The sequence below is a fragment of the Bos indicus genome, chromosome 2, assembly GCF_029378745.1.
Source record: "Bos indicus isolate NIAB-ARS_2022 breed Sahiwal x Tharparkar chromosome 2, NIAB-ARS_B.indTharparkar_mat_pri_1.0, whole genome shotgun sequence".
NCBI lineage: Eukaryota > Metazoa > Chordata > Mammalia > Artiodactyla > Bovidae > Bos > Bos indicus.
This window is the reverse complement of record NC_091761.1, coordinates 104,618,187-104,646,172: the sequence shown is the minus strand read 5'-3', so window position 1 is coordinate 104,646,172 and position 27,986 is coordinate 104,618,187. Positions and strand designations below refer to the sequence as shown.

At 52.2% G+C, this 27,986-nt stretch overlaps 1 protein-coding gene across 2 annotated transcripts; it reads left to right on the top strand.

Moving 5' to 3' along the window:
- Positions 1–1,119: 1,119 nt before the first annotated feature.
- IGFBP5 (insulin like growth factor binding protein 5) lies at positions 1,120–24,821 on the top strand. Of its 2 annotated transcripts, none has more exons than XM_070771965.1 (4): positions 1,120–2,261; positions 17,126–17,355; positions 17,602–17,772; positions 20,191–24,821. In XM_070771965.1, exons 1-4 carry the CDS (start codon positions 1,928–1,930, stop codon positions 20,320–20,322), a joined length of 867 nt encoding a protein of 288 aa, XP_070628066.1. In that variant the 5' UTR covers positions 1,120–1,927; the 3' UTR covers positions 20,323–24,821. The 2 variants fall into 2 exon arrangements, with proteins under 2 accessions (XP_070628066.1, XP_070628071.1); XM_070771970.1 differs by having other exon boundaries at positions 1,123–2,261; positions 17,653–17,772.
- Positions 24,822–27,986: the final 3,165 nt, after the last annotated feature.

Below are 27,986 nucleotides of genomic sequence, written 5' to 3'. Positions count from 1 at the left end.
CTCTGAGGTTTCAAAAGGGATCAGGGTGTTTCCGGTCAGGATCAGCTGGGCCAGCAGCTCCAATTCCTGGGCTATGCCTGCTCCCAGGAGGGTCCCTCATAACCTGGGGTCCCTCTGGTCTGTTACCTATGCCCTCCAGGGCTGTGGCCCCATAGAAATACTCCTTTCAAAGACCCTGGAGGGGCAGGATCACTCCACTCTGCCTTCCTTGCCTCCGACAACCCCACAGCAGGGCAGGACACAGGGGGCCTCCAGGCACGGTTTTCAGAACCAGCATTTCCTCCCAAGTGTCAGTCTCTGTAACTCCGTGCTGCCTATGATGCTGCTGCTATGCATGTCCCTTGGTACAAGTACACACAGTACACACACACAACACACACACACACACACACGCACACACACAGTTTCCCTGGGCCAACAGTGTAACTAAAGAAAAATGGCCCCTTCCCCCTGTGACCAAAGACAGTCACTTCACCAGCAACAGAAACACTAGATTAAATCCCCCTCCCCAGATTTTTAGGGAGGAAATTTAGTTTTTCTTTTCTATTTCCCCTCACCACCCATCCCTGGCCATCTTACACTAACACCCACTCCAACACACACACACACACACACACACACACACACACACACACACACCCTTACTTGGTCACTCAGACACCAGCAGACAGCCATTTCCCAAAGCTAAGGTAGCATTTCTTGGGCACTCTATATATCCAGTTGGCTAATAAGAAAATTCTCCCTCCAGCCTGAGCCTTGGCTAGCTAAGGGGTGGGAGGGACGGGAGACGACTTGCTCCTTATTGTATCCACCGTGCTGCAAGAACTCTTCTCCCCCTCGACCCCCACCTCCTCTCTGGGCAGCTCCAGCCCTGTTCCCCGCCCCCGCCCCCCCCCCCCCCATCCCCTCACCACTTTCTTCCATTCTAGGGAGAGGAGGGAGCTGTTCAGGCAGCGAAGGGGAGCCCCCGTGTGTCTAGAAGGCCTCTCCCCACCCCCACCCCGTGTGAGCTTGTACTCCTTGGCATACTTGCCTGGGTTGGGTGTTGGGGAGCTCAAATTGCAGCTACAAACTGGCTGCCAGCCAGGGGCCGTCTATTTAAAAGCGCCGGCTCAACCCGAGCCCGTAGTCTCTTTGGAAACTTCTGCCGGGGGGAAAAGAGCTAGGAAAGAGCTGCAAAGCGGTGTGGGTTTTTTCCTTTTTTTTTTTTCCCCCTCCTCTTTACTACCCTCTCCTCCGTTTGCACCTTTCTTCGGGCTTCACGCAGAACCTGCGAATTTCGAAAAGGTGCTAGCAGAGTGGGAGAAAAGAGGTGTTAGGGGGTTTGGTGTGTTTTTTCTTTTTTTTTTTTAATTTCTTGATTTCCACATTTTTCCCCCGCCTTCGCGGCTGCAGCCGCCGCCTCTTACCTGTTCCGCAGCAGCCGCGCGCCGCTGGCAGCTGAGGGTTAGAAAGGAGCAGGGTGTACTTTGAGATCTTAAAAATTCTGAAGAAGAAATCTATTTTTCTCCCGCAACCACCCCCCCCCCCACCTGCCTCTCCTCCACAGCCTCCGAGCTCTTTTTTCCGGTGGTTGTTTGGGGGTGAACCATTTTTGGCTCCCCCGCCGCAATTCTGACCAGGTCAGACTCGTGCGGAGAGGGATTTGTTTCTCCAGCCTCCGATTCCTCTGCGTGCACCTGGCGCTGCTCCCTTTCCCCCTACCTGTTGCAAGTCTGTAATCTTTGCAATTCAGACTTGCTTGCAGGCATTCCAGCCCTCCATCGCTCCCTACATTTTGCAATTGTCCGGGGGAGGGCACCTGCTCTACCTGCCAGAAATTTTTTTCAAAAAAGAACAACATTGCTCCGCGTGCCCTCCTGGCCCCTTTCTCCCTGCACTCTCGCGCTCCTGCCCCGCCCCAGGTAAAGGGGGAGACTCGGAGAAGATGGTGCTCACCGCGGTCCTCCTTCTTCTGGCCGCCTGTGCGGGATCGGCCCAGGGTCTGGGCTCCTTCGTGCACTGCGAGCCCTGCGACGAGAAAGCCCTCTCCATGTGCCCCCCCAGCCCCCTGGGCTGCGAGCTGGTCAAGGAGCCGGGCTGCGGCTGCTGCATGACCTGCGCCCTGGCCGAGGGGCAGTCGTGCGGCGTCTACACTGAGCGCTGCGCCCAGGGGCTGCGTTGCCTCCCCCGGCAGGACGAGGAGAAGCCGCTGCACGCCCTGCTGCACGGCCGCGGGGTTTGCCTGAACGAAAAGAGCTACCGCGAGCAAGCCAAGATCGGTGAGCGCGCTCCGTGTGCCAGGCAGCTACACGGCGCACGGGCGGGGTGGTGGGGGGTGGGGGGGGGCACGGGACAGGCTGGCCCCGCGCGCTCTGCCCAGCAAGTGGCTTAGAGCCGGGGTGCTGGCCGGGAGGAGGGCGGGGAGGGTCCCTGCACTTCGGAATCGGAGCCCCAGCCGATCCTGCTACCCCGGGGGTCGATCTAGCCGAGCCTCTCCGGGTTTTCGCTCCTTCTCCTCGTCCCTACCCCCACCTTCTTCACCTCACCCCTCCCCCCTCGACTAAACGGTGACTCTGAGCTCCTATTTCTTCTCTAGATGCAAATCCTCAGGTACTCAATCTCCAGTCCGAAAGTGTGCATCTTACGTGAACAATTCCCTCTCCACCACCCCCAATATGTTGTAGGTTTTGTTTGTTTTTTTCTGAACTTGAAAAAAAATGCCTTTTGTTAAAATATTGCTTCAACTGGGACCTGGAGAGAGAGGCGTTACCGGTTTTCGGTGCTAATTCTACCTTTGTCCCTCCCAGCCCCCTACCCCGCTACCAGTCCCTCCTTGACGTTTCTATTCTCCTACCCCGCCCCCCCACACACTCGGGCGCACACGCACACTCACGTGCACACATAACACACGCACGCACGCACCCTTGGTAGCTCTTGCCTTTGGGGCGGGGGCTTTGATGCCCCTCCCACGTGCACACTCATTGCTCTTGACTTGATATGATTGACTGGTCGTCTGTAAAACATACTGAAATGCAAAATATCTCTTTTTCCTCCCAGGAAAGGAGAGGTGACTTTGGGCAAGCTCAGAGGCGGCGGGGAGGTGGAGTAAGTCGGGGGTGGGGAGAGTGAAGGAAAGGAATAGGAAAGGTGGGCTTGATGTTCCAGGGCTGGGTGTTCCTGAATCGAACTCCTTTCCCCTGCTCCTATTCAGATTTTACCTAGGAAGAAAGGTAGATAAAGGGCTGGGAAACAAGAAGAGATGTGAAATTCAGACACTGCAGCTTCCCCTCCAGTGCTAATCCCCCACCCTGTCACGTCGCCCCTCGAGCTTTCAAACCAGATCACAAGTGGGTGTGGTGTAAATGGAAGAGGGGCCCTGGAAACGCAGAATGCAAAATCAAGGGGGCGGAGACGGAAAAGCCACACACCAGGCGCCTCCCCTCCACCTCCACGTAGCCCCGCCCCCGGGTTGCCCCACCCCCAAATTCTCAGTGCTGGGGTTTAAAAGGTTGACAGAGCTGCTTGTTCAATTGAAACAGTTCGGCTTCCTCTTGGAAAGTTACTTGATTTTAATTTTTTTTTTAAGTTTAATGAACTGTACACAAAAGTCTGGGTTCTGAGCATTGGTCCTCCCCCAAAGGAGTTAAGACTTGGCTAAATTGTGTTTATTCTGTACGGTATTTTCTTACTGGAACAATGCCCTTCCCTCCTACCTCCGTCCATTACGAGCACCCCAACATGAGTTGTCTTAACTGCAAACTACAGACACTCTCATGTAGGAAAGGAGTGCGTCTGCGGTTGAGAAGAGAGGTACGAGAGCTTTCCTGGGCTCGACGTGGATTCCCGCAAATCCTGCAGGTTTTGTCTGTACAGCTTTGCAAGAGGTAGCGTTTCTCCAGTTTACGGCCAGCAAAAAAGGGAGAGAGGGCAATGTGCAGGCCCCGGAGGCCCCCGAGGACGGTTGGTGAAGTTATTTTTATTAAGAGCCAATTTTCAAAGGCGGCCCCGCCCCCCCCACCCCCCTACCCCCACTCCCACCCCCCCGCCTTCATCTTGTGAGATGTGGTGTGGAAAAGCTTAGCACGGGCACCGAGGGGGGAAAAGGCATGAATCGATTTCCTGGCTTGGGAGAGAGAGCTCTGGGTAACAATCCGGTCACAGCGAAAGTATGCAAGGTATCGCTTGGCCGCATTCTGGCCCCACTTTTATTTGCCCAGCCGTGTGGTTGGTGTGATGTGGTTGGTGTGGAGGGTGAGCGCGCGCAATTGCTGGGAGAGCAAACTGGCGCATCCAACTTTCCAATTCAATCCCAAACCCTCCCCCCCCCCAACACACACACAAGGGCTATTGTCCCAAGCAAGATGAGATGCCCTTTAGACTTCTCTGCAGCCCCTTCCTCAGCCCCCACCTTCAAAGTGCCTTGAAGCACGGAGGGGCCTCCCTCCTCCCCCCACCCCATCCCAACCCCTCTGAAAGACTCCACCTCGCCTAAAGCAGGTGCCTGATCCTCTCTGATGGCTGGATGGCTGCCCTTGACCGGTAGCTGGAACTGATGCCTTCCTCCCGGACAGATGAGATGGGAGTGGGCCCTCCTGGCTGGAGTTTTTCAGTTTGGGTGGGTCTCCCAAAAGTTGGAGATGGTGCAGCGACAGTACTTAAAGAGAGGAAAACGAACAGAGAAGAGGGAGGAGAGTGTCCGCTCCTTTGGCCAAAATTGCTGCCCCCCCCCCCCCCCCCCCACCGACTTCCCACCGCCACGCCTCTCTACCAATAACGAGCAGTGTGAGCTGGAATTTGCCCCTTCCGATGTAGATTTAGAGACAGACATAGATGATATATGTATATATACACATATAACCAAAAATATGTGTATAGAGAGATAGATGTAGGGTTTTTCAACAACAACAAAGCCCATTTCTAGAATCAGAAATGGGGAGCAAAGGAGAGAGAGATGGCTAGCCGCCAAAGCTTGTGGGAGGAAGAGCGCAGGGCCGGCGGGGACTGGTGTTTTGCTAGGCGCGTTGCTGGGCAACGGGAGAGGGAGTCCGCCTGCGAGCCGGGTCCTGGGAGCGCTCTGGGCCCTGCATTTTATTTTGGCCAGTTCAGGGGCAGAGATAGATATAGAAACAGAGGGCGGTGTGTATGAGGGCTGGAGCTATTTATTGGACCAAGCTCAATAAATATGGGTGAGCTGGGTCGAGTCCGGGGAAGGACCGAGCTTTGCTCTGGCATTCTTTGGAGAAGGAGCCTTGTGGCTTTACTGGCCCGCATACTTTACCCGGGTCTGGAAGATCTCTCTTGTGCTTGTGAGACATTAAGTTTGGGATACAGGGAGAAGTGGGTGCTGGGTTTCAGTTCTGTCATTGAGAAATAAGAGAGAGGGGAAGAGCAGAAAATATGCTTCTCGGAAAGAAAGAAAAATTACCTAAATAAAATTGCATTCAGCCTTTGCTTCTTTGAGGGGTTTGGCCCTCCATCACCCTGGCTTCCATTCCCAGCCTAGTCCAAATGCCCTGTTGAAATCAAGTTCCAGGGTTAGGTTTATTGGCCAAATTTGTGTCTGGATTGAACAAGATCATGGAAAACTGAAGGAGCCAGATTCCTTTCCCACCCGTATCCCCTCCCTTTGAAACAAGTCTTTGAGAGGCTGGCTGTGCCCTGAGCCAACCAAAATGGGAACTGGGAAGACAAGAAGAGGGCTCTTTTAACTTGACTTTTCTTTCCTCCCCCCTCCTCTCCCTTCCTCCTCTTTCTGCTGTGTCAGCTCAGACTGGAAGAGCAAACACAGTTGGCCACAGTGAGAGTTCATTTTTTTTCCATTTCTCTTTTTCTCCCCCCTACTTTCTTATCCCTCCCTCCCATCCCACCCCCTTCTCTATCCCACCCCTTTCTCTATCCCACCCCCTCCTCCATCCCCCAACCCCAAGACACCCCCAGGGGGCTTGGCTTTTCAATCAGAGCAGCTGTGCTGGTCCTGGGGCTCAGGGTTGGATTTGAGCAGGCAGGTGGGCTTGCAGCTGCAGAGGGAGGACCGGGCTGACCTAGGAGCCAGGGGTCACTAGAAGGTTACAACAAAGAGCATGGGAGCAGGAATCCCCACAAAAACCTCGGTCCCATTAAGGCGGGGAAGGCGGGAGGAGCTAGCAGGACAGGAAGATGATTTTTGTCTAAAGCTTTTACTTTGTACTTGAGCGATGTATTTAAAACTCTGGGTTATTTAATGTATGGAAAACAAAATTTTGGAGAAGGGACCACCACACTCCAGGCCCACTGCCTGCAGAAACTGGAAGAACATTGTAAACAGATCAGGTACCTATGAGGTCCCACGGGAAGCGGAAGTGAAAAGCAGAGAATGGCTGCCATGACATGGATGCTATCTGGTGGGGTTTTGTTTGCACGTCTGTTTTGCATTTTTACTATGGTAGGTCCAGAAGTTACCATCCCCAGAGACCGTCCTTCAATTGTAACCTGGAAATATGTTTTCCAAAACAGTAAGATTTATTACATATCTGCAAAAATAAATAAGCAAATAAAAAAAACAAAAACAGTTCTAAGCTTTCACTCCCCTCTCCCTCTATCCACAGAATTCTCCATTCTTGTTTCCAGCTCCAATTCTTTCCATGGTTTCTGTTATGATGTCTTTTTCTTCTTCTTCAATATAAATCCAAAGAAGTGACTGGGAATCTTTATCAGAGGTGAAGTAGCCCTTCCTGCCTGGCCACTCAGCTTAGCTAGGTTTGAGTGTCTCTCCAGGAATTGTCTGGGTATTGGCCAAAGAATGCTACAGCTGGAAGGGACCTGCCATGATCGCAGCATCTTGGCAGTCAGGCCCTCATTTTACAGATAAGGACGCTGAAGCCCAAAGTACAAGTCACGAGCCTAGAATTAGGTGCAGGGTTAGAGGCAGAGCCAGGGCTAGAACTCAGTCTTAGAATCTTGTTGAGCCTAGCCCTCCTAGTCCTAGTTCTGCTCTCCCTGGCTTTCTACCATAAGTCCCTGGGGCTCTGGCCTGGGCCTGGTCTAACCTGCAATGAGGCCTTTGGCAAATATTACCCAATGCTGTCATCTCATAGCAGGAGGGGCAGAGGGGGCATGATATGAAGATGAAATAAGAGCTCAGAACTGGAAGTGCTCCGTTTGAGGAGAAGCAAAGTGGCCCCAAGGTGGAGAAAGCAGTACCCCTTTATTTTCAGCCTTGTTCTGTTCCATCCCTTTTTCTGCATGGTCTTACAGGCAAGGCTGGCTTAGGCGAGTGATTTGGTGTGGGATGGGGGGGGGGGGGGGGGGGGGGGGGGGGGGGGGGGGCAAGGAGGGTGGAAAGGGGTTTGTTCAGCCCAGACTTCAAGCTCCATGTGCCAAACCTCATTTTCTGAATGATAGGAAGCTATCCTGATGTGGGCAGGCAGGCAGGCCCTCACTGCCCCTTGGCTGAGCAGCAATCCACAGTCTCTAAGGAGCCCTCGGCATAGAAGTGGCCGGCTTCCCGTGATAACCAGCCTCCTCCAGCACGAGCTTCCACAGAGCGGAGCAGCAGGGTGTTGAGATCCGAGCTGGGGTGGGGTTAGGTGGGATGAGGGAGTGATTGGGGGATTTTCACATCGTAAACAAAGAGAGAAAACCACATGCCACAAAAGTTGATAAGAAAGACAGAGAGAGAGGATCGCCAGGGTTTTTAACACAGTCAAAGCCTTTTTCGAAGGAGAGGAGAGGTCCAGATTATAGCTGGAAGCCTCCAGTTGACCTGAGGAGTTGTTGAGCGCCATCCTCACACACCTTGGAGGCTGTGGCAGCTGCTCCCTTGGGGGATTCCCAAGAAGGAGGCAGATAAGATAAAACCCTCTTCCCAATGGGTTAGACCACCAAGGAAGTCCTGGAAGGGGTTCTAAAATAAATGTGCATGCTCAGTCGTGTTGGACTCTGTGACCCCATGGACAGAGTAGCCTGGCGGGCTACAGTCCATAGGATTTCCCAGGCAAGAATACTGGAGTGGTTTCACATTTCCTTCTCCAGGGGATCTTCCCGACCCAGGGATTGAACCCAAATCTCCTGCATCAGCAGGCAGATTTTTTTACCACTGACCCACCTGAAGCCCCTTAAAATAAATAGGTAATCTCATTTTTTTTTCCTTCTTGGTGGGATCTTCCAGGACCAGGGACCGAACTTGTGTCTCCTGCATTGGCAGGCAGACTCTTTACCACTGAGGCACCAGAGAAGCCCCAGGTTATCTCATTTTTGATCCCCATCCTAAACCATCAGAGACCAGCCCTTCTCTTGCCAAATCCTGAAGCAAGATCCAAATTGAATTTGCTCTCAGAATCCAGCCCCATGTGACCTATTCTGACTTGCAGTGATGTTCTGTGTGGGTCCTCGTCATCCTGAACTGTGTAGATTGTACCAGTAAAGCTGTACTGAGCATGCTCCCCAGTCTCCCTGTCCCTCAGGGAAGATGCCTCTCATTCCAGACCCTTCAGAGCAGCACTGTCCAACTGAAGTACAATATAAGCCACATACAAATGTCATTTCAAGCTTTCTAACAGCCACATTTTAAAAACAGGTAAAAAGAAATAGGTGAAATTTAATTGTATATCTTTTCAATATATCCGCAATAATATTCATATAGATTCAAAATAAGCCATTCTAATAAGCTATTTTAATAAGCCATTTAATAAGCCATTCTAATGAACCACCTGACGCGAAGAACTGACTCATTTGAAAAAACCCTGATGCTGGGAAGGATTGAAGGCAGGAGGAGGAGGGGACGACAGAGGATGAGATGGTTGGGACTCAACAGACATGAGTTTGAGTAAACTCTGGGAGTTGGTGATGGACAGGGAGGCCTGGCACGCTGCAGTCCATGGGGTCACAAAGAGTCAGACACAACTGAGCAACTAAACTGAACCGAAATGAATGAGCTATTTTACATTGTCTTTCATATTGTCTTTGAAATCTGAGGTGTATTTTACATTTAGAGCACATCACACTTCAAACACTGAATTTTCATTGGGAAGAGTTGATCTGTATTTTTAGGTTTCATAAGATTTATAGTTGAAAAAGTAGATTCATATATCTGAGTTGTCCCAAACATATTCACAACTTTTCCAATAACCAAAGGTATTGGTTGTCTAATTTAAATTAATTTAAATAAAATAAATCTTAAAATTCAGTCCCACTGGCCACATAAGTGAAGTGAAGTGAAGTGTTAGTCATTCAGTCGTGTCTCGCTCTTTTTGAGCCCATGGACTGGAGCCTGCCAGGCTTCTCTGCCCATGGAATTCTCCAGGCAAGCATGCTGGAGTGGGTAGCCATTCCCTTCTCCAGGGGATCTCCCCAACCCAAGGGTCAAACATGGGTCTCCCACATTGCAGGCAGATTCTTTACTGTCTGAGCTACCAGGGAAGCCCTAGTGTCAAAAATCACATTGGCTAGTGGGTACCTAACCAGACAGGGCAAAGGCCATCAGCAAGCCCCTCCCACAGCTGTGAAGGGAACCTGTCTCCACTCTCTGCTCCTGCTCCAAAAGAGTCAAAAAGGAAAAGAGTCTGAGCTTCAATTGCCAAAAAGAACATTGTTTGACTCCTAGCAAGTCTCTCTTAGGAGGACCTGGCCTGGGGTCGGGGCGGGGCGGTGGGATCCTCGACAAGAGTCCAAACAATCTGCTCCCTGCCGCCCCCTTCTGGTCATGCAGGGCTTTCCAGGGAATTTGGCTAAATTGTGCTGTTCTGAATGGGCCGTGATGAGTCACCAGTGGGAGTGTGGCCAGATCGGAGAAATGGCCCCTCACTTCCTCCCTCTCATTATCTCCCCTTACCCCATTGAAAGGCTGCTCCCCACCTCACTCCTCCATTACCTTCTGGTGTGCATTGTTGTTGTTCAGTCACTAAGTCGTCTCTGACTCTTTGTGACCCCAGGGACTGCAGCATGCCAGGCTTCCCGGGGGGTGTGTATAGGGAACAGATACATTTTTACTGAGCATGCTCCACCTTCCCCAAGTCTAGAGACCTGGTTAGAGATACTCACGCTGAGTGTTGTGCATAAGTATATATTTCTCATGTGTAAATTTATCACCAGCTGTTGCCCAGGGATCAAGAAATGTATACCAGAGTCACGGCCCTGCATCCTAGTTCGTCCTCAGGGAGAAAAAGTGAGGAGGATCCTTTCTTTTACCTAGAGGATGTGTGAGTGGGACCCCATTCTCTCATTCTAGGGAAGGGTCACCAACCTGACACTTGCCACATCTGCACTGTGAAAGGCGGTAGGTCAGCTTTTCTCTCTCCATCTTTAGGGAAGGAGACCTGGTGCCTTAATGCAGCATGAAGGAATGAGGTTACACAAGGGACGAACTTCCAGGCAGTGTTCTCTAAGTGGAAACTGCTTCTCAGAAGCACTTGGGTAAAGTTCCTCTCACTTGGGGCTGGCAACCTAGACTCCCCGGGGAGAGGGTAGAGCCATTGCTTCCCAGCAGACCTTTCTGCAGTCCAAGGCGCCTGAGACCTTGTGATCCACAAGCAGACACCTGTCAGCCAGTATCACAGCAACCAGATTTTTAGTTGATGATGGAAACAGGGGAGGTGGGAGGCAACAGAGTCCTTACAACGGCAGAGACCTGTACTGAGAGCTCACTAGCATGTAACAACTCATGGAATCCTCATAACCCTATGAAGAGGGGGCTGTTGTCATCCTCCCCATAAGTCAAATGAGAAGACTAAGGCAAGGAGAGGGGAGGAAGCAACTAAGAGAGGGCAAAATACACCTGCACCAGGATTTAGTGAAGCACTGTTAGCAGCCCCATCTTCCACTCAAGAAGGGAGACTGACAGTCAAGGGCTGGTGGTCCAACTCCTGATTCTGTTTATCTGCTTTGCTGTAGGTGTCTTTATTTCTCTGCTCAGGATAGAGATGTTGGTTTTCCTGGCCTGAAATGGAGAGGGGGATGTAAAGAAGCTAAGAGGGATAAGCCTATTGCTCTCAAGGTCCAGTCACTGACTCTCTGAATCTGCTCCCCACCTTGGCCATGTACCCCAAGTCAGCAAGACTCCCTCTGCAGGTCTGTTTGCAGCTCCTCCCTAGGTGCAACTGGTTCCTTTGGATGACAGTTGTATGGATTTCTTTTCCTCTTGCAAAGTCCATGCTCCTTCCCTTTTTAGCCCATAATTCAGGTGAAGAAAGAGCCCAGAATATGCATGTCTGTTACTGACCACAAAGGAAAACAATTTTCCAGGAAAGACTGGGGCAAAGTGGGCCCTGGTCAGGGATGTCATGGGCAGGGCTGGGCATGGTGCAGCTCCCCTAGGAGGCTTCACGGCCCTCCCTACGGTCCCTGTCCCTTTTTCTTATGCAGAGACACACAATGTAACTCAGTGTCTTGGCATCTGCAGCTGGGAAACGGTCAGACTTCAGGAGGCTGAGACATGTCTCACATTTTTTTCAACAGTGAACAGTTGATCCCTCATTTTCCCAGAAGCCTCATGTTGTAGCAAAGAGCAGGAGGCTGCAGGTTGGCTAGGAAACAGGGCAAAGTGGGGAGGAAGTACGGAGCACCCAGCCATTCCCAGGCACGGATCAGGGCCCTCCGACGAGCTGTCTGGTGGAATTTTCTGCAGTGAAGGAAGTGTTCTCAGTTATCGATGTCCAACACGGAAGCCACCAGCCACGTGTGGCTATCGAGCACTTGAAATGTGCCTCAAGCAACTGAGAAGCTGAATTTGTAATCTGACTTAATATTTATTCTTTTCAATAGACGCATGTGGCTGCTGGTTATCATATTCAACAGCACAGTCTTAGACCAAAGAAGCCCAGTAAATGTAGGGGACCCTACTTCTTCCTGCTCTTAAGGCCCACATCTCTGCCCCTTGTTCCCTCTGTAGTAAATTCCTGTGTTTAAAGGCAGGTCTGTGGGTGACATGACCCCCCAGGGCATCCACTTAGCTCCAACAAGTCGCAGCTTGCAGAACGGCCGCTAGACCTGCACTTTGTCCCATGAGCCAATTCACACATCTCTCCATAAAGATGGAGTCCTTTACTGAAGTATCAGATTCTTTACTGAAGACTATGTGCTGGAGAGGCTAAGATGAATGACAAAGTTCTGCCCTTAAGACATTGACTGTCTGAATTCCACAGAGGGAGCTAGAATGAGAGCTGGTGGAAACCCAGCTCCCCTTTTCATTCCTGGCAGAGAAATTCTGGGCGAATCCCTCTTGCCTTCTGGCAAGGAAAAGAGACTCTTCCTCTCCCGGGTCCAGGTGGCCTGGCAAAGCCCTACATCCTTCCTGCACTGCGAGTTCCAAGTACGCCACAGCTTCTTCAATTTCTGTAAGCAAAGTCACAATATCTGATCCATCCGTTTTTCTCTAGTTTTGACTATTAAGTCAAGATAGCGTGGGAAACAACCACCAGGCTGGGCTGTTAATGGTGCCAGGGTAGAACTAAGAGCCCCAGGGTAGAAAGTTCGATTGTAGTTTCAGTTACAGCAGCAGGTCTCCATGGTGGGCTTGTAGAGGGAAGATGCATCGGCACTTGTGCTGTGAGGAGTAGTGCTCTCCCCCAACTGGGGATGCGTCTGAGTCTGCAGCAGCTGGGCCTGCACCCAGACACCCTCAACATTCACTGGGGAAATTCTCTGGTGGTCCAGTGGTTAGGACTCAGCATTTTTACTGCCAGGGCCTGGGTTCAGTCCCTGGTTGGGGAACCAAGATTCCACAAGCTGCACAGCAAAAAAAAAAAAAAAAAAAAGAAGGTTCACTGGGACACGAGGATGACACAGTCCTCAAGCAGCTTCTCGCGTTGCCAAGGGTGGTGCCTCAGTGCATGTTGTTGTATCAGTATGAATGGGCAGCATCTTAGGATGAAGCAGAAACTGAGTTGGCTGCCCTAACACGGCAGGGCTGGGACCATCAGAGAGCCAGCTGGCAAGACTAGGGGCAGAACAGAGCAGAGAATCAGAACTCAGCCTAAAGATAACTATCAGGATGCTGTGAGAGCCCTTGCTTTCTTAAGACACTGAATTAAAGGGTCCTGTCTCCACAGCTTCCCAGAGAAGGGGACAACAGTGAACGCTCGCTGCAGAATCCTTTCAAAAGGACATAGGAAGGGAAGTCCTAGATCTGCTTCCCTTCTTTACCTCATCATTATGCTTGCATTGTTGACTAAGGAAACAGCCGGGGTTTACACACTGATGGCCTTGTCCCCTCCCCGCCATCCCTGGCCTCACGTAGGTCCTTCCCAGTCTATGCACGTCCATCTTCCTGACTCTAAATGCATGCTGAGAGGGGAAGGCTGGGGTGGTGGTCAGAGAAGTAAGAGAAGGAGACCACAAAAAGGTCCAGATTTTAAAACCGCTTACGGTTCCTACAAGGAAGCCTGTTCTGCAGCCATCAGTCTCCTCCGCCACCTACTGGCCATATGCAGGTACTGACCTGCCAGTCGACTGAGTTCCAGAACCTACGGCATTGTTAAGTACCTGAGAGACTGCTATTCACGTGCAGTGCAACTTCACCAGGAAGTCCTAAATCCTTTTGCAACCCTGACTCATTTTCTTTTGATGAAACAGCTCAGGAGCTGCCAGTCTACTTGTGCCTTCTTGAGTTATCTAAAATTTAAACCCTTCCAAAATTGCAAGCCTATTTATGACTCGGCCACACAGCAGCTGAGTAGGACTAGCTGGCTCTGGCATCCCAGCTCCAGTCTTACTTTCCAGCCCTTTAATATTCCAGGCTCCTGCTCTGGCTCCAATCCAACTTTCCGCTGTCTCTCTGGAACCTACAGGTGACCACAAGACCCTGATTAGTATCTGATACTTGACTCTCCCGCTGCCTAAGTAATAGGTCCCATGGGGTTAAGTGGCACCAAAACCTGGGAGGCACATCAAAACTTTAAGCCTGCCCTTCAGAAGCAGCCAAAGAGACTGCAAACTGGGGAGGGAACCCTACCTTGGTGAAGCCAGGGGGAGGACAGAGGTTTGCAAACATATCTGGAGTTCCTTGGAGAATGGCAACCCATTCCAGTATTCTTGCCTGGAGAATCCCCACGGACAGAAGAGCCTGGTGAGCCACAGTCCATGGGATCAAAAAGAGTCAGACATGACTGAGCGACTAACACAGAGAAGGTACAAGAATCTACGTTTTGTTCCCCGGTATTGTCCTTGCTTAGTCTCAAGGCTAACACCTTCACAGGAAAGACGAGAGAGGCCTCAGTAAACTGCCCTAAAGTTTCCTGAACTGTTGTGAACAGCCCATCCTCCTCCCAGGAAAGGTGACTCCAGGTTCAGGGCAGCCCACAGCACTTCTTGAAGATCCTAAAATATGAAGAGTCTTCAGAAGAGCTGCCGATGGTGGGGTGGGGGGTGGGGGGCATTAGCCAATGTACTTGCACGACCACCAAAGCCAGAGCCAGAAGCTCCATAAGGGAAGGTGCAACGGCATCTGGAGGATGACACCCTCTGACCAAAGGGAGACAACAGGTGGCCAGAGGGCCATGAGTGGCACCCACCCCCCAGATGTCTTTAAGAACTAGAAAGAGCACCACTGGGATGGAAGCATGCACTTGTGGCCCCAGGGGAAAGCTCACCCTTCTTCCACGCACTGGTCAGCACCCGGCTGTCTGGCCCTACTTCCCCTCCCTTCATCTGGTTACAATCTTGACTGGGGAAGGGGTGGCCGTGCACCCCCACAATGCTCCCAACCTTTCAATGGCAGCCACCTCTTGCCGTCTCCCCTACCGCACCACTCAGGTGACAGTCAGGATGCTTGGTGATGTCCAGGGAGACTGAGTGACGTGTCAGCTCACTCAGTAAGATGGGACCAGGCCATGGTCAGCTTTTCCTCTCCTCACCTACTTCTTCCAGATCGGAGCCTCAGGTTTGGGCCTGAGTTACTAGATAACAGAGCCCTAATCTTTCACTTTGTACAGAGTCCCCCAAATCAGCTTGTTGCACCCTGCCTCCTACCCCCATCGCAGCTCATCCCACTACCAAGAAAAGCTGGTTTATGCCACAACCTCACTCTGTCAGCTAATCCCCAGAGGGCTCCATTCTACAGACCTAGTGCATCACCGTGTTAGTTCATCATCCCAGCGGGTTTTGATAAAGTAGAGGCAGAGCCCAGGGCAGGACATGGTGCGAAGAGGGAGTGAAAGGCCAGAAGGGGACAGACATCCTGGTGCTGGGCTCTCTTCGGGGAGAGCCTGCCCACTCTTTTGCCGTGTGTCTCCTCCCACCTTCTTCTCCAGAAACTACTTCTCTTCTTCTCCTGTGGATAAATACCCAGATCAGCCAACCACCCAGAACACTGCACACCTCTGGAGGCTTCTTTAGGGCGGGGAGCTTCCCTAAAGGGGCATAAATTCTGGACATCCATTCGATTAAATCTGACAAACCCTGAGCCCAGAGACAAACGGGTGCTCAGGTGCTTTCTGCCACCTGCCATCCTGACCAGGTGAGGCCAGGTCTCCAAATGCCTCCCTCAACACACACCTGGAACTTCCCCTGGGCTGAGAACTCCTGCCCTGGGGATATGCAACTGTCTTCTCACCAAACTGCTCCCTCTCCACACCTCTTCTCGCCTCCTGGGGAGCCCAGTAAGAGGAGGATTTCCCTTCATCCCTGGTGGTTCAAATGGTAAAGAACCTGCCTACAATGCAGGAGACTGGGGTTCGATCCCTCGGTCAGGAAGATCCCCTGGAGAAGGGAATGGCTGCCCACTCCAGTATCCTTGCCTGGAGAATCCCATGGACAGAGGTGCCTGGCGGGCTACAGTCCATGGGGTCACAAAGAGTAACTAACACTTTCACTTTCCAGGGCCACCCCAAAGCCCAATTTTCTTTTTCCAGAATTGAGAAAGAAAAGAAAGCAGGGAAGACAGGGCTCCCTGCCCCCGCCCATCCTGCCCTGCACCTGCTCTGGCCCTGGGCATCCTGGCCATGCCCTGCCCACCTGGGAAGAGCAATCCGGGTCTGGTCGGGGTCAGGGAGCTGAGAGGAGGGACCCAGGGGAGGGTGCCTGTGAGAGGAGAATTTCATGGAAATCTGTGGACCAAGAAAAAGCCAAAGGTTGGGGGGGTGAGGGGTGGAATTAAAAGATCGACAAATAAATGAACAAAGTCCTAGTTCTTTAAAGGTCATAAGTCAGCTAAGTATAGACTGTCACCAAGTCACTGCTATATATAACCACTCCAGCCCCAGCCAGCTGTCTGCCTCTCTTGGCCGGGAGCTGTTGTGTCCCAGGTCACAGAGCGCAGCGCCAGCTCTGAGCAGGGAGCAAGGCCCCAGGCTTCCATGCCCCTACCCCCACCCGCCTGCACTGATCCCCTCCGGATCCCACATTTCTGGCTCTCCGGGGTCCCTTCCTCCTGTTTCTCCTATGATTTCCTCCCCACACCCTGCAAGTCCAGACACCCCAGGGCCCTCCTGCCCTCGGTTCCCCAAATGCAGATGTATCTCAACTCCAGCAGTTCCAAAAGCAGGCAGATCTCACTAGAGGATGGACTTGGCCTCTTGTCCACGCCCTGGCAACTCCTCTTCCTCTGACAGCCTCGACCTCCAGATGGTGTTCTTACACCTCAGCCCCACCTCCAGCCACTTCCCCCATCTATTTAGCCAGCTCCCCACCCACCACCACCAGACAGGGCCTTCCCTGGTGGCTCAGGTGGTAAACAATCTGCCCACAATGCAAGACACTTGGGTTCAATCCCTAGGTTGGAAAGATCCCCTGGAGAAGGGAATGGCTAACACACTCCAGTATTCTTGTCTGGAGAATTCCACGAACAGAAAAACCTGGCAGGTTACAATCCCTGGGGTCACAAAGAGTCGGAAGGACTGAGCGACTAACTTCCATTTCTACTTCCCAGCAAACAAGTCCCTTCCCTGCCCCCAGACTTCCCTCTTCCTCCTGCATCACTTCTCTCCTTGTATCAGCTTGACTTTCCCAGCACTCTCCTACTCCACGAAGTCACCCTTACCTTGCTCTACTGGACTTCCCACCACTCACAGGCGTGTTGGCTCGTATCCTGATTCTCATTCCCCTTTCCCCAGTTTGGGCAGCCCCGTTGGGGTGCAGAGAGCCTGTCTCCTTGCTCCAAAGGTTGGAGTTCTGGGATCCACACGGTTGGCTCTCAGCTGGCAGACGCTAATCCTCCATCCGCTTCTCCCCACAGAAAGAGACTCCCGTGAGCACGAGGAGCCCACCACCTCCGAGATGGCAGAGGAGACCTACTCGCCCAAGATCTTCCGGCCCAAGCACACCCGCATCTCCGAGCTGAAGGCCGAGGCTGTGAAGAAGGACCGCAGAAAGAAGCTGACCCAGTCCAAGTTCGTGGGAGGAGCTGAGAACACTGCCCATCCCCGGGTCATCTCCGCGCCTGAGATGAGACAGGAATCTGAGCAGGTGAGGCTCAAGGACCCTCTCTCCATCTCCCTCTGTATCCACACCCTCAGTCTCTGCCACCTGCAGCTTTTAACCTGGCCCCCAGCTATCTAAATGAGCATGTGTGGTAGCACTTGATACGCCCAGGGGTAATGGCAGGGGAGGCAGAGGAAGACCTTGGGTAGCACCTAATCTCGACAAAAGGTGGTGACTTTCCGTGCAGACCCTTGACCCACACACCTCGGCCACTGCATTCTGCACGTCTAGGTGACTCCCTGGGGTCTGGCCACGCCTCTCACGCCTCCGATCCGCACACAGGGGCCCTGCCGCAGGCACATGGAGGCGTCCCTGCAGGAGCTCAAAGCCAGCCCGCGCATGGTGCCCCGCGCCGTGTACCTGCCCAACTGTGACCGCAAAGGGTTCTACAAGAGAAAGCAGGTACGTGAAGCTCCTTCTCTATAAGAGAAAGCAGGTCCATCCAGTGCCCCCAGCTCCGCTTACTGAAGAGACTGTACACCTGTACAGCACTGTAGATCAACTCGACTCCAGTAAAACTTGGGGAAAAAAAAAAGAAAGAAAGCCGGCATGCCCCATCCCATATCCCATGTTCAGGGCATGCACGCTAAGTCGCTTCGGTCGTGTCCCACTCTGTGCAACCCTGTGGACCCCATGCCCGCCAGGGCCCTCAGTCCATGGGATTCTCCAGGCAAGCATACTGGAGTGGGTTGCCACGCCCTCCTCCACAATGGAACCTGAGTCTCTTATGTCTCCTGCACTGCAGGTGTGTTCTTTACCACTGACGCCACCAAATCTCCACCTCTAAATGCCTGGATTTCTGTACTGTCCCAAAACACTAGTACCCTTTCTTCCCACAATCATGACTGACCCCATTCCTGCTTACCCTGTAATCTACTCATGTTTTAATGAGTCACCATAGGTACATGAGTCCATCTAAAAGGAAACTTTCTATCACTGTCTCACAGCCTGTGCTGTGTATGTTATTTTCTGATACACTTCCATAAATATATGGGGCTTCCCAGGTCATGCTAGTGGCAAAGAACCCACCTGCCAATACAGGAGACGCAAGAGACATGGGTTGGATCCCCGGGTCAGGAAGATCCCCTGGAGGAGAGTATGGCAACCCACTACAGTATTCTTGCCTGGAGAATCCCATGGACAGAGAAGCCTGACGGGCTACAGTCCATGGGGTCGCAAAGAGTCAGATATGACTGAAGCGACCTAGCATGCACACACGCATGACTAAAATATGTTTTTACCATGTACCTCGTGAAATAATTTTGTGACCCATTCACAGCCAGGCTACCCTTTGTTAACCAGTCATCTAAGCTTGTTAAGGAGTACACAGTAGGGCATCAGCAGCACACGGATTGCTGGGTCCCACCCCAGAGTTTCTGATCAGTAGGTCTGGGGTGGACTCTGAGAACTTGGGTTTTCAACAAGTTCCCCCCTGGGTGACTCAGATGCTCCATAAAGTCACCCAGCATCTAAGTTCCCTTAGATGGTGGTGTAGGGATAAGGAATCCACCTGCCACTGAAGGAGACACAGGTTCAATCCCTGCGTCAGAAAGATCCCCTAAAGAAAGCAATGGCATCCCACTCCAGTATTCTTGCCTGGGAAATCCCATGGACAGTGCAGCTTTATGGGCTACAGTGCATGGGGTCACAAAGAGTCAGACACGACTTAGTGAGTAAACAACGACAACATCTAAGTTAGGAATCAAGAGCCAGGCAACTTTGGGTGAATCCTTGGGTGTCCTGCTTACTAGCTGTGTCCTCTTACCAGTCAGTTAATGTCTCTGGCTCCAGTTCCTCGTGTAAAATGGAGAATAATTGTATCTGTTGTTCTCACATGATTATGAGGAATAATGAACTCATCTTGGCAAAGCACTTAGAACAGTATCTACAGTATAGTTAAGTGTTAAGTGGTGTCTTGTATATGGTACAGCTACACAAGTGATGCCTTTTATTACTATTACTATTATTTAATGGGCTTCCCTCATAACTCAGTCAGTAAAGAAAGTGAAAGTGAAAATCACTCAGTCGTGTCTGACTCTTTGCAACCCCAGGGACTATACAGTCCATGGAATTCTCCAGGCCAGAATACTGGAGTGGGTAGCCTTTTCCTTCTCCAGGGGATCTTCCCAACCCAGGGATTAAACCCAGGTCTCCCACATTGCAGGTGGATTCTTTACCAGCTGAGCTCCAAGGGAAACCAGATATGTCGGTAAAGAATCTGCCTGCATTGCAGGAGACCTGGGTTTGATTTCTAGGTCGGGAAGATCCCCTGGAGAAGAAAATGGCAACCCACTCTAATATTCTTGCCTGGAGAATCCCATGGACAGAGGAACAAGAGTCAGACACAACTTAGTGACTCAACCACCACCACGTTATTTAAGAATCTAATTTATTATCACTATCATCGTCATGATCATGATCAGGTTATGTCGCTCTCTGGAGAATACCAAGTTGGAGAAATAAACCAACTTGTTTTGGGTGACACAAGACAGAGTTGCAAGAGCTAGCCAGGGACAGACTGCCTAAATGACACCTTTCCCCGGGTTGTCCCATGCAGTGCAGACACCAGAACCCCAAGGGGTGGGTGTTGATGTTGTTCAGTCGCTAAGTCATCACGCCACGGACTGCAGCACGCTAGGCTCCCTGTCCTTAACCATCTCCCAGAGTCTGCTCAAGTTCATGTCCATTGAGTCAGTGATACAGTGCCCTCAACTCTTTGGGGATGAGAGTCTATCTTGGGGCAGGGAAGGCAAAGGGTCAGGGAGGAGCAGAGCCTCAGGGTACAGCCACGCTCACGGCCTGTCCCTCTCCCCACCCCAGTGCAAACCTTCCCGTGGCCGCAAGCGTGGCATCTGCTGGTGCGTGGACAAGTACGGGATGAAGCTGCCGGGCATGGAGTACGTGGACGGGGACTTTCAGTGCCACACCTTCGACAGCAGCAACGTTGAGTGACGCGTCCCCTCCCCGTCTTTCCCTCACCCCATCCCACCCCCAGCCCCGACTCCAGCCAGTGCCTCCCTCCACCCCAGGACGCCACTCATTTCATCTCATGTAAGGGAAAAAAAAAATACATATATCTATCTATTTGAGGAAACTGAGGACCTCGGAATCTCTGGCAAGGTCGCAACTTTGAAAACGGCAACAACAGAGATGTGAAAAGCTAAGGAGACCCCCCCTTTTAAAAAAAAGGTTTTCTTTTTGAGGCAAGTTGAATGAACACGGGGAGCAAGAGAAGAAGAACAAGAGAAAGAGAAGGGAGGAAAGCAGAAGTGTGTAAGAGAGGGGAGGATGAGTAGTCACGAGGAGGAGAAACAGAGCTTGGGCCAGAAGCATCCATCTTTACATCCAGCCCTGGCCCGAGTGGGGAAGCCATCTGGGCAGAAGCAGGTGCGGCCCTGGGTGTGGCCTTTGATGCCACACTTGGAATTTGCCCAGCTCGGATGGGTCACAGGGGGAGAGAGAAACAGACAGCAGGCGTCAGTGCCTCTCCTGGATCAATCTCCTCCTGCAGCCAGCAGCTCACACGGCTCAAACCCTGTCCTTGCTCTCTTCCCACCTCGGCGCTGTGTTCTCTCTCCCTCCAATTTACAAAGACAAAGATGCATTCCATCCTTCTCAACACAAGGCAGATTCATAACTGAGTGATACTAGATGGTAGGTGTTCCTAAAGCAGATCCATGAATATGAAGTATGTGTGCATATTTCACTCCCCATGCAGCCTCTGAGAAATCAATCCACACTCTGATAGTGGGAAGACATGTGCTTCCAGGGTAGCTAAAACTCAGCGCCGAATGAAGTCTGTGGTTTCAGCCCTTCATTGCATCCAATTCACAGCTAGCGCAGCCTTTGTGGGGGAGGATAGGCTGAAAAAAAAGTGGGCTTGTATTTATCTACAAGGCTCCATATAGTCATATATAGGCATATAAGTCTATTTTCTTTCTTTTTTTTTTTTTTACCCCTTTCTTCCTTCCTTTCTGTCAAAGGTTTGCATTAACTTTTCCAAGTAGTTCCTCTGGGGGCATTGAAGAGCGTCCTTATTCTGGGGAAACCAAGAAAACCCATGTTCCTCTAACACAACCCATAAAACCAGTTTTGCCTGCATCCCATGAGCAGCAGCAAACTCAGCCCTCTGTGGGACACTGTGTTGGATTTTTTTTTCATGATTTCCCATGTGCACGTGTGTTCATGTACCACCAAGCCAGGTCGGTGACCACACCCAACAGTGCACCTACCAAGCTCCCAGGACGTCACATTCACCTTTAGACCCTTGGGAAGTTACTGTCTCTGGACCCTACACCCAGAGAACCCAATCGGTCCAATCTCAACCCCCTGGTCCTGCCCAGCTTTTTTATTTCATCTGGACAGACCCTGCATTTGGAAAGCCTCCCTCAGCCTTCATGCTGGCAGAGCAGGAGAGAGACTGAAATGAGAGATGGCAAAGAGGGAGATGGAGGTGAAAAGTGTAAATACGGGGAAACAATAAAAGTGATTGTTCAGGCCAGAGTAGATGGAGAGAAGGGCAGACAGCTGGAGAGACAGAGGGCTGACTGCCCCATCCTAGCTTTGGAGCAAAGCAAAAAGAAGAGGGGACAAAGCCAAGAGACACTTCCCTGGGTCCCCACCTGATAAGCCCTCTGGGATTTAAGAAGGAGAGAGGTTTAAGAAGAAGAAAAGGAAACAGGTTGTAAGAGAGAAGTGAGTTTAACCTAGCCCTGTGAGCCAGAGAAGGTGAGGAACTTTCCAGAGAAGGACAGGAACAAGGATAAGCAGAGGCCGTGGTTTGCAAGGGACAAGTCTACAAGCTCACCTGCCCACCTTCACCCTGCAGTAAGGGACGGAGGCTGGAGAGGCTTTCAAGCTCTTGGTCTTACCCTGGCCTGTTGCAGCTTCCTTCCTGGGGTGGGTAATGGCAGAAAGGCACAGGACAAGCAGTGAATGGATGCTTTGGGGCAGCCAAGATTCTGAACCAAGAAAACTCCCATTGTCCACTGATTCCCCCCACCCCTGCAACAAATGGGCAGCCCTGATGGAGAACTCTGGCCAGGAGACGGGGCTTGGACACAGCAAAGGACACCCTCTCTCGCTGTAAACGCAGCTCACTCCACTCTTCCCCAACGACATGACACCGTGGAGACTACTCCAGCATCGAACTTGGGGACAGTGAAGAGGGGCAGCTAAGGAGCAGAAACGTTTTAGCTGGTGGCAAGCCTGCAGCCCTGGGATTCGGTAGGGGAGTGTCCCCTGCTCCCCCAGAGTGGACAGTCGGCTGGAATGGGAGAGGCATCGACCTCCACTGGACAGGGGCCTGATGGGGATGGCAGTGAGGACTTCCTTGACGTGCTGTGTGTCCACGTGGCCCCTCCCTGTGCCACTGTCCCCAAACCCGCGACCCACACTTCAACGTCTTAGGCCAGTATCGTCAGCCTTTCCCACTTCACTCTTCTCTCCGCCCATCCTTTCTCTGGATCTTCAGCAGTCGCCTAAACTGGGATTGCCATGTGGATACTGGGGTGCCATTCCCCCTAAGAAAAGACTGAGCCAGGAATTTGCAGACCCCACCCCACCACCTCCCCCCAAGGCCTGGACCCAGTTCCTGGTTCCTGAGAGGGGGCTGTCTTTTCCTCCTGCTGTTTACTGGACTTTGAAGGGGCCTCAGCTCCTTCCATGGGCTCTTTGCAGTCAGCCACAAGGTGGGGGGTTAGGGCCTGCTTTAACGCAACCCCTGTCTTCAGATCTCCAGAGCTCACACTGACAACCCCAAATCTGTGAGTCTCTCTCTACTGCTTGCAGAGGGGGCGGGGAGACTCTGATCCTCTGGCCACTCCGTACAGGATGCTGGACCTTCAGGCAGAGCCCAGGGTGGGAGTCCAGGGGGAGGGAATCATGGAGGAAAGTGAGGCCTCTCTGGGCAAGATGGTGAGCAGGCAGGTGTGGCAAGCTGCCAGCTGTGAAGTTCCAAGCAGGGACCTTCTTGACCCCCGGCTCCCTGTTGGCCACTGTCTGCTCACCCAGAGGCCTCAGGCTCCAGGTTTTCTGTGGCCTCAAATCTAAACATTGGCCTACAGTGCCAACAGGAGGTCTCTTCCCATCTCCTTTTGACTCAGGCCTCACTCTAGCAGAGGAGACCGTCTCCACCACTGCGGCCAGGTGACTGAGGGGGTCCCAGCCAGGACTGAGCCCCTGCCCCACCTCAACCCGGGGAAAGCAGGCGGTCTGGGACAGAAGAGACTTGGAAGTTTCTCAGACAGCCAGGCCTGGAGAGACAGGCCTGGAGACATTCAGCCCCAACTCGGAGAATGACGGGAGGCCCTGCGTGGTCCCACCTCCTGTCTCCTCACCATTTTCCCATCACCACCTCTGTGGTCTCCATGGTAACCCAGTGGGGCCAACCTCCCCTGGGGAAGCGGGCCTGGACCACCACTCTCCCACTGCCCAGTTCGTCAGCAGCCACAGGGCTACCATGCGGCCACCAAGCCCCGCCTCCATGTGGGGCAGTGCCCCACCTCCATCCACTCAGCCCCTACAAGGGCTCCAGCTCAGATGGGAATTGCAGAGAGGAGTGGGCCAAGGAGAAGCAACGCCCAGTCTTGGAGAAGACACAGTTGGCTTCCTAGATTGAGGAGGCTGTATTTTGAGAGGTGGTTGTATGGGCGTTGTACTGTCTTTGTTTTTAAAACCACTAAAGTGCAAGACTTATTTTGCACTTTTCTCTACTTTTTTTTTCTTGTAGGTTTTTGGTGTCTTTTTTTAAGCATCCTTTCTTGGTTCCCTAATGGAGTATATAGTTTAGCCATTTCCACAGACTCTGGCCTCCTCTCTAACTTTTTTGGATGGAGGAAAGGGGAGGTGGGGGGCAGCCGCTGTGCACCCATTCACCCCACCTCTCTGGTCCCCGGCCACCAGCCCTAGTCCCGGACCGTCCACAACCACCACCAATCACACAGTAGCCCACACGGATAGACAGTTGTCAGACAAGATTCCTTCAGATTCCGAGTTGCCTACCGGTTTGTTTGTTTGTTTTTAGACAGCAATAATCACAGCACATATTACTGTAGTTCTTTATAGTTTGACATACATACATACCATAGTGCTATTCTCTCCTCTTTTTTTGTTTTTGACTTTCCTGTTTTTAAATAAATGCTCATAATCTTTACTGGTGAAAAGGATGAAAAAAAAATTAACCAGCAAACGAAACTTGTTTGTGGAAAGAAAAAAAAAAACGAAAAAGCGGGGGGAAAACAATCGCTGAATGTGGACGAGCTCACCTCCTGTTTAGTGTTTTGTACCTAAGGAAATAAAACAAAACGAAAAACCCCTGAGGATCTCACGTTTTATTAAAAGAAGTGAAGATTGCTGTATACTATTTATTCAACTTATAATTTATGTTACTCCTCGATCTTTGTCTTTTATCGTGACAAAGCATTTATTTAATAAAGTTATGCATTCAGTTAGCCTGCCTCAGCTTCCTCCTCGGGCCCAGGGAAGGTAGGCGAAGGGAGAGAGGACAAGGAGAAAAAGAAGGGACCAGTGGAGGCAGGATGCAGGCCTGCACCCTCCAGAGGCGCCCCCGGCCCTCCCTCCCACCTGGCACTCCGGTGCCCCCTTCTCTAGCTCTTCAAAACCTTTGCAGTGAGTACACACGGCATTAAGAGGGCCAGTGGTCCTGCGGGGTCAGCTGCTGGTACCACTCGGGCTATTACCATTATTACCACTTAAGCTTAGCTCCTGCTGCTAAAGAAAGTCATCTTATTATTTATTTATTGGCTTCGCTGGGTGTTTGCTACATCGCAAAGGCTTTCTCAAGGTTTCTTTAGTGGCGGCACACAGGTTTAGTTGCCTCTGGCATATGGGATCTTAGTTTCCGGACCAGGGATCAAACCCCAGACCCCTGCATCGAAAGACAGATTTTTAACCACTGGACCGCCAGGGAAGTCCCTAAAGAAAAGTGATCTTAATTGACTCTTAAGCAAGGGATGGGTCTCTTCTCAGGTAGGACTTTAAGGAAGGCATTGCTAGAATGGTCCTCGCAAGATCTTAACTCCTGGGAACCTCTGGTCGAGGTGAATCCTACCTCCTGCTTCTGCCCAGCTCCCAGCCGCCATTTCCACCCAGTGAAGAGGAATGTTATGAAATGGCTAACCCTCCATCGACACAGAGTGCACACTTCCTACCGTCCGCCCTTCCTTCCTCTGGCCCCTTCTCCTCTCAGACTCTTCTCCCCATCTCCATGTCCCTTCTTCATCTGCGAGTCCACAGCAGGCACCGCCCTTTCTGTACTCCCCTGACTGCCCCCAACAAGGGTCTCTGTCTGTGGACACAGCGGGGGAATGAGGCTGGGGGCATCTCCACTCAGCCCAGCCCAGACCTGGTACCCTGCCCCGTCCGAGTCACATGCTAAGCAGAGTCACTGGTAGTGTCCCTGCCTGGTGAGGGGCTGGCCTGTCGCTGGGCACACGGGCTCCTGAAGCATAGCTGAAGCTTTCTCCCCTGAGACGGCTCAAGCCTGTGCACAACCTTGCAGGCATACAGCTCTTCAGCCAGCACCCAGCAATGACGGGAGAGTTGGCGGGTGGGACAGCGGTGCTGGGAAGTCCCACTTTCCTCTGCAGGGGTGCTGATGAGGGGGGGAGTGCAGAAAGAGCAGCGTGCAGGAAGGCCATGCTGGCCCAAGTCCAGCCACAGGGCACCACCAGCCCCGGGACTGTCTCCTGGCCCCTCCATTGGCAGCTGCTCACCCACATACTGCCTTGGGGTGGGGGGCAGTGAGCTAGGATTTTTGGCCCCTTTGTTCCCCCTTCAAGGCTTGTCCCATCCCCGGACCCACTCCTCCATGCCCCCTACCCCTACAACCCTCACCAAGCAACACCCTGTTCACCTCCCCACGTCATTAGGAGATCTGGCTCCAGGCTGCTCTGCCCTTCAGCCTGCTCCTCCTTGCACAGTTCATCACTGAGACCCACAGCGCCTTGCTGACCATTCATTCATCTGGGGGCCGTGTGATCCGGACCCGGCAGGGGCCTGGGGTCTGCCCTCTCCCACATTCACCCTTAGGTGTGGGGACTGATCGGAGACCACTCTGTTGAAAGTGGTAGCCCTCCATCGTGTCCAACTCTTTGGGACCCCATGGACTGTCGCCTGCCAGGCTCCTTTGTCCATGAAAGAAGCTACTGGAGTGGGTTTCCATTCCCTTCTTCAGGGGATCTTCCCAACCCAAGGATCAAACCTGGGTCTCTTGCATTGCAGGTGGTTTCTTTACCGTCTGAGCCATCAGAGAAGCCACACTCTAGTCCACACTCTATTAGAAATGTCCTCAACTCCAAGGTCCTCCATCCACTGCAGCCACTCTCTGAGCCTGGGTTCTCTCAGGGGTTCCACACGGAAAATCTGAAGATGCTACTTTCCCATTCCAAGCCCAGCTAGCTCTTTCAGTGAGAGAAATGCGGTGAGAGGGCTGCAGTGTCAACGTTTTACTCAGTGGAGAACGAGAGCCTTTGGCCTCCCGCATTCTGTTTCTCGATTCATCAACACTTCCCTGGCTCAGCTTCCTTCCCCCAGGAGCCTGGAGCCCACGGGGCTCCACTGTTAGCATCTACTTGTCTGGTGTTGCCTGCCCTGCAGCCCCTCGGCCCTGGGAAACCTCCCCTTGTCACTCCTGCACAGCCCCACTGAGCCCTGCTGGAGAAAGCCCCAGCGTCATGGGGGCTGACACCACCAAGGGGTCACCAAGCTCCAAAGCCTGCCTGAGGAGTCCCCCACCTCCCCCTCCCATCTACTACACACCTTCAGGCTCTGCCTCACATTGTCATCTGGCTACCAAAGAGAACCAAGACCCACCTTTGAGTACATCCTACCTCCCCTTCCCAACCCAGATGAAGTCAGCCACTAAACCACCGTCACGTTCCACCCTTGACATCACTCTGCCTCTGTTTCCAAGGGACGGTCCCCTTCCTTTTCTCTCCCTACCCATCCCCTCCATCAGCCATCCCCTCTCCTGCTGTACTGGCGACAGAGAAGAGGCAGAGAAGGGGATGGACAGGCCAATGGGACTTGCTCATGAACCAGATACCAGGATGAGAATGACGGGAGGGTCAAGGATATTTTCTCCACCCAAAGTCCCCCAGACAACTCAAGTTCGAAGTGTCCCAAACTGATCTCGTACCATAAGCTCATGTACTTTGCCCATCTGATTTTATACCTTAGAAGCACAAAGTTCAAAACCACAAACACAATTTGGACTCGTCATCCCCCCTCTTGAACTGTTCGCTCTTCATCTCCTTTCTTCTCCTCCTTCCATCTCTCTTTGCTCTCAGAGAATGGAATCACCATCCACCCAGCTGCCTCAGCCTGACTCTCCTTAACCTCTGACACCTGATAAGTTCCCAAATCCCAGGAATAAGCCACCTCCTTGACAGCTCTCCAGTCTGACTGCTCTCATCACCTCCCCTGCCCGCTTCAGACCATGCTCTCTTCTCACCTGGGTCATTGCAGTTCCTTCCTGCTGGGACCTCCCAACCCCACTCGTGTCCTCCATGCTGGACATTGCAGTCAGAGCTCACTTTCTAACGCACAGATCATGACAAACCTACACAGGATATTAAAAAGGAGAGACAACACTT